Below are 3,758 nucleotides of genomic sequence, written 5' to 3'. Positions count from 1 at the left end.
CGGCCACTAACCTTAACTAATAGCCAGGCTCCTGTGGCGCATGCTAGGCGACACAGTTTTACAAAAATAATAATAATAATAATAATAATAAATAATTTCAAAGCAACCAAGTAATTAAGTTTTGGGAAGTCTAAAATTTTTTGTTAAAAAAAATAAGAATAATTCAATTCAAATGAGTGCTAGAAACTAAAATAATAAAGATGCAAGAGAGAGAGGGAGAGAGACAAGAAGGGAGAGCATGTTTGATACAATATGAATATTGTTGGTAGATAATACATTTCTTTTTCCTTTCTTTATTACCTGATCTTTCTTTTTTGGCTGCTATCTTAAGTAAAATCCAAGAACATGTGAACCATCTTGTTGAGTCTCGTGAGAGAGAGAGAGAGAGAGAGATAGAGAGAGAGAGAGAGAGAGAGGTGATTCTGAAACTAGCGAGCAGCACTGCTGGCCTTGAGAGTTGTGACAGAGCATCGACATCTAAGAATAACATAAGAAATGAATCTGTAAAAGAAGATGAAAGAAGCCATGATCGCCACATTTCTCCACCTACTTTCTTCTCCATATCCTTCTTCTCTGAGGACATCTTCTCCACTAACCATGCAAGCACCCAACATGTATTGCAGGCATTTCCCTGATTTTGAGAACTCGTTTATCAGGAACCCTTCAAATGGATACTTAAACAAGGATATGTAATGCATGAAAATCCAGTAGTTTGGTATCCCATGCTTTGATATGAAGTAGCCAGAGAACAGAAAGAAGGATCCCATTACTCCTGATATCACTGAATTTCCAACGATGAAATTAGGCACCAGAGCACTGAAACATACCACAACCGAATTCGCAGTGTAAAGAATCATCCATATTAATAGCAGGAAGTGCATGAATGCAGAGACACTTGGATTTAGACCGACTAGCCAGTATAATGGGACTGAAAATAATATTGCCAGAATAAGTAGAAATGGCAGGTAAACAAGCCCGTTCGCAATCGCATATGATGAGACTCTGTAGCTTCCGCAGGATGTCTCCTTCATTAGAATCTCCCTCTCTTGCAAGAAGATTGGTAGAGCTTCTGTTGTGCAAGAGAGCAAAAATGTCAATATAAAAGCAAATAGGCCTACCCTTTCTTCTGCTCCTGCTATATCATCTTTAACATTGCAAAAGATGGAACCCAAAACAATCCCACAAATCAGCATCTGAATGGTTCTACATGCAAAGAGCTCCTTGGTTCGAAAGATGTTCTTGGAGAATCTATGAGTGAGAATTACTATCTCCTGCAATCTTGAATTTGCAAAACCTCGAGGAATATCAATCCCTACATCAATAATGTCCTCGTCAACAACCTTAGATTGTTGAAAGAGTTGTTGAAGAGTGAACTTGCCACTTCTACTCTCACCAACCTCCTCTGCTTTCTTGATCTGTAGTTGTGCTGTTGATGAAGGAACTTGAAGCTGCACTTCTTGGCCAACCACTTTTATCTGCTGCTGTTGAATAACTTCAATGGATTCGATGGCAAACTCAACAACGTTGAAATGAAGAGGAAGCTCCAACCCGATATTCCTCAAATTAACACCAAGCTGATCTACAGTCCCATGATGCAAAACCGATCCATTAGCCATCAAAAGAATTGAATTCAACAGCTTTACAATGCGAAACCCAGGCTGGTGAATGCTTAGTATTATAGTTCTACCTCTTGTCTCTGCCATGACCTTGAGCATATCAATAATTTGCAGAGCAGAAGTACTATCAAGACCTGAAGTTGGCTCATCAAGAATCAGTACTTCAGGGTCATGTATGACATCAACTCCTATAGAAACACGCCGCCTTTCACCGCCAGATATCCCGCGAACCCTGTCATCGCCGACCCGAGTCGTTGCGACATGGTCGAGGCCTAGTTCATGAACCAAGGACTTCACCCTGGATCTCAGTTGAGAATGAGGAAGCCTGAGACGCAGCTTGGCACTAAACATGAGAGTTTCTTCAACTGTAAGGAGAGGAAAAAGGGTGTCTCTTTGTGTAACATAGCCTGAAATCTTGTTGAACTGAGCTTTGTCCATAGGACTTTGATTGACAAAAATTGAACCATTTTGCGGGGCAAATCTTCCGGCTAGGACTTCAAGTAAGGATGATTTTCCAGCACCACTTGGACCAACAATTGCAAGGATTTCCCAAGGTTTTGCTTTACAATTTACTTCTTTCAGAACATGCTTTATACCAGGGGATTTCGGTTCTTGATCTTTGTTGAAGATTTTCAAAAGATTTAACTCTGTTTCCTTGGTGGAAATCTTGTAGTTGATCCCTCTTGCTTCGATCTCACAGCCTTGTTTCCTCATTGATATTTTTTGTTTTGCTTTTTTGTCCTCACTTCTGTTTCTCTGTTTCGTGGATCACTTCTGGTTAATTTGGTTCTCTTTCAAGAGCAACCAGTGCATTAGCATTAGTAAAACAAAAATAAAAGGACATTTTCTAGTCGAATAAAGTAATGCATAAAATTGTAAAACAATGAATGGCTCAGATAGATTTATGAGGCAATTACAATTGCATCCTCGAACTTCTACAAGTTCACGTGTTCTTCCAATTCTGTTATTTTTAAGAAGAATTAATTTTTGAAAAATCTCTTATCTTTCTCTGAAGTTCTTCTAACCTTATCATGAATAGTATACGGTTGTTAATTTTGGATTTTCAGCGAGCGGTGGCTAACACACAATATAATATTTTATAGGCGAAGGATTGTTACTTTGAAGGTGGTATTTAATACGTAAAATGCACTTTTAAATCTTAAATTTTTTTTTATTTTTTAAAAACTTTTTATTTTTTATTTTATTTTATTAAAGTCTTATATTTTTATTTTTGATTTGATTAAGAATTCAATAGTCCTCAATGAAAGCTAATAACTTCCATTAAAGCTTAAAGCTTCAATTCTAAACTAATTATTAAACTCAAATCTATTACAAATTAAAAGACCATGAGCACACAAGAATAGAGGTGAATTGATATTTTATGAAAACAGAGTGGAAAATTTAAAATTGATTTGAAAAGAATAAATGATGAAATAATTAAGGCAAGGTTTTTTTTAGAGAGAAAAAAGAAATTACTTCCATTTGTAGAGGTTTGGCTCTCAAAATTTATGTTTTCTCTTCAATTGTAAATAAGAGTTTAATCTATTAAACAATCTACTTAAAGTGTAGACTCAAACTTTTGTATTTTATAAGCTCGCATAAAAATATTCAAATATTATATAATTGACTCATACTCACTTGATTCACGATTTCATAAGGTCTCACAATCTAAGATTTTAAATCTAAGTTACAAGAGTTATTAATCTTTAACCAAGTACTCAATCTCATTAAAGAATAATGAATATAAGGATTAATATATTCAACTACCAACTTGATTCTTCTCAAGAATCAATTAATACACTTAGAAAGAGAAAATAGATTTCTCGTTGTTATAAGAATTGACTATCAATAATGATAGCTCAAAAAAGTGTTAGTTAACCCTAGGAAGATTAAAAGTTGAAGTTGAAATACTTCCTTGAAAAATAAAGTTGTTGGAGCTTCAATTAATATAATTTTTTTTCAACTATCGCTATAAATGCAAGATTGTTGGGCGACTAGCATAGCGCTCAACTCAAATTTGAGTTGCTCGATTTGTCACGAGGGACGACTTCTAAGCTCATGGGGGCGAGAGTCATAAAGGCACTCTCAAACTACAAAAGCCCGTTTCGTCAATTTTCTTTGCTTTAAAGACTCGCAGGGGTG

General features: G+C 35.8%; 1 protein-coding gene across 1 annotated transcript; it reads right to left on the bottom strand.

The window, feature by feature from the left end:
- Window positions 1-222: 222 nt before the first annotated feature.
- On the bottom strand, window positions 223-2,480 carry LOC8281214 (ABC transporter G family member 5). The gene has a single exon (XM_015717519.3). It carries the CDS (start codon window positions 2,328-2,330, stop codon window positions 429-431), a length of 1,902 nt encoding a protein of 633 aa, XP_015573005.1. The 5' UTR covers window positions 2,331-2,480; the 3' UTR covers window positions 223-428.
- Between the last annotated feature and the right edge of the window lie 1,278 nt (window positions 2,481-3,758).

This window comes from Ricinus communis, chromosome 7 (assembly GCF_019578655.1).
Source record: "Ricinus communis isolate WT05 ecotype wild-type chromosome 7, ASM1957865v1, whole genome shotgun sequence".
NCBI lineage: Eukaryota > Viridiplantae > Streptophyta > Magnoliopsida > Malpighiales > Euphorbiaceae > Ricinus > Ricinus communis.
This window is presented reverse-complemented; position numbering and strand designations above follow the sequence as displayed.

What these genes read in the sequence shown, in the direction of transcription:
- LOC8281214 (XM_015717519.3), bottom strand. Translation starts at nt 2,330, where the DNA reads ATGAGGAAACAAGGCTGTGAGATCGAAGCAAGAGGGATCAACTACAAG.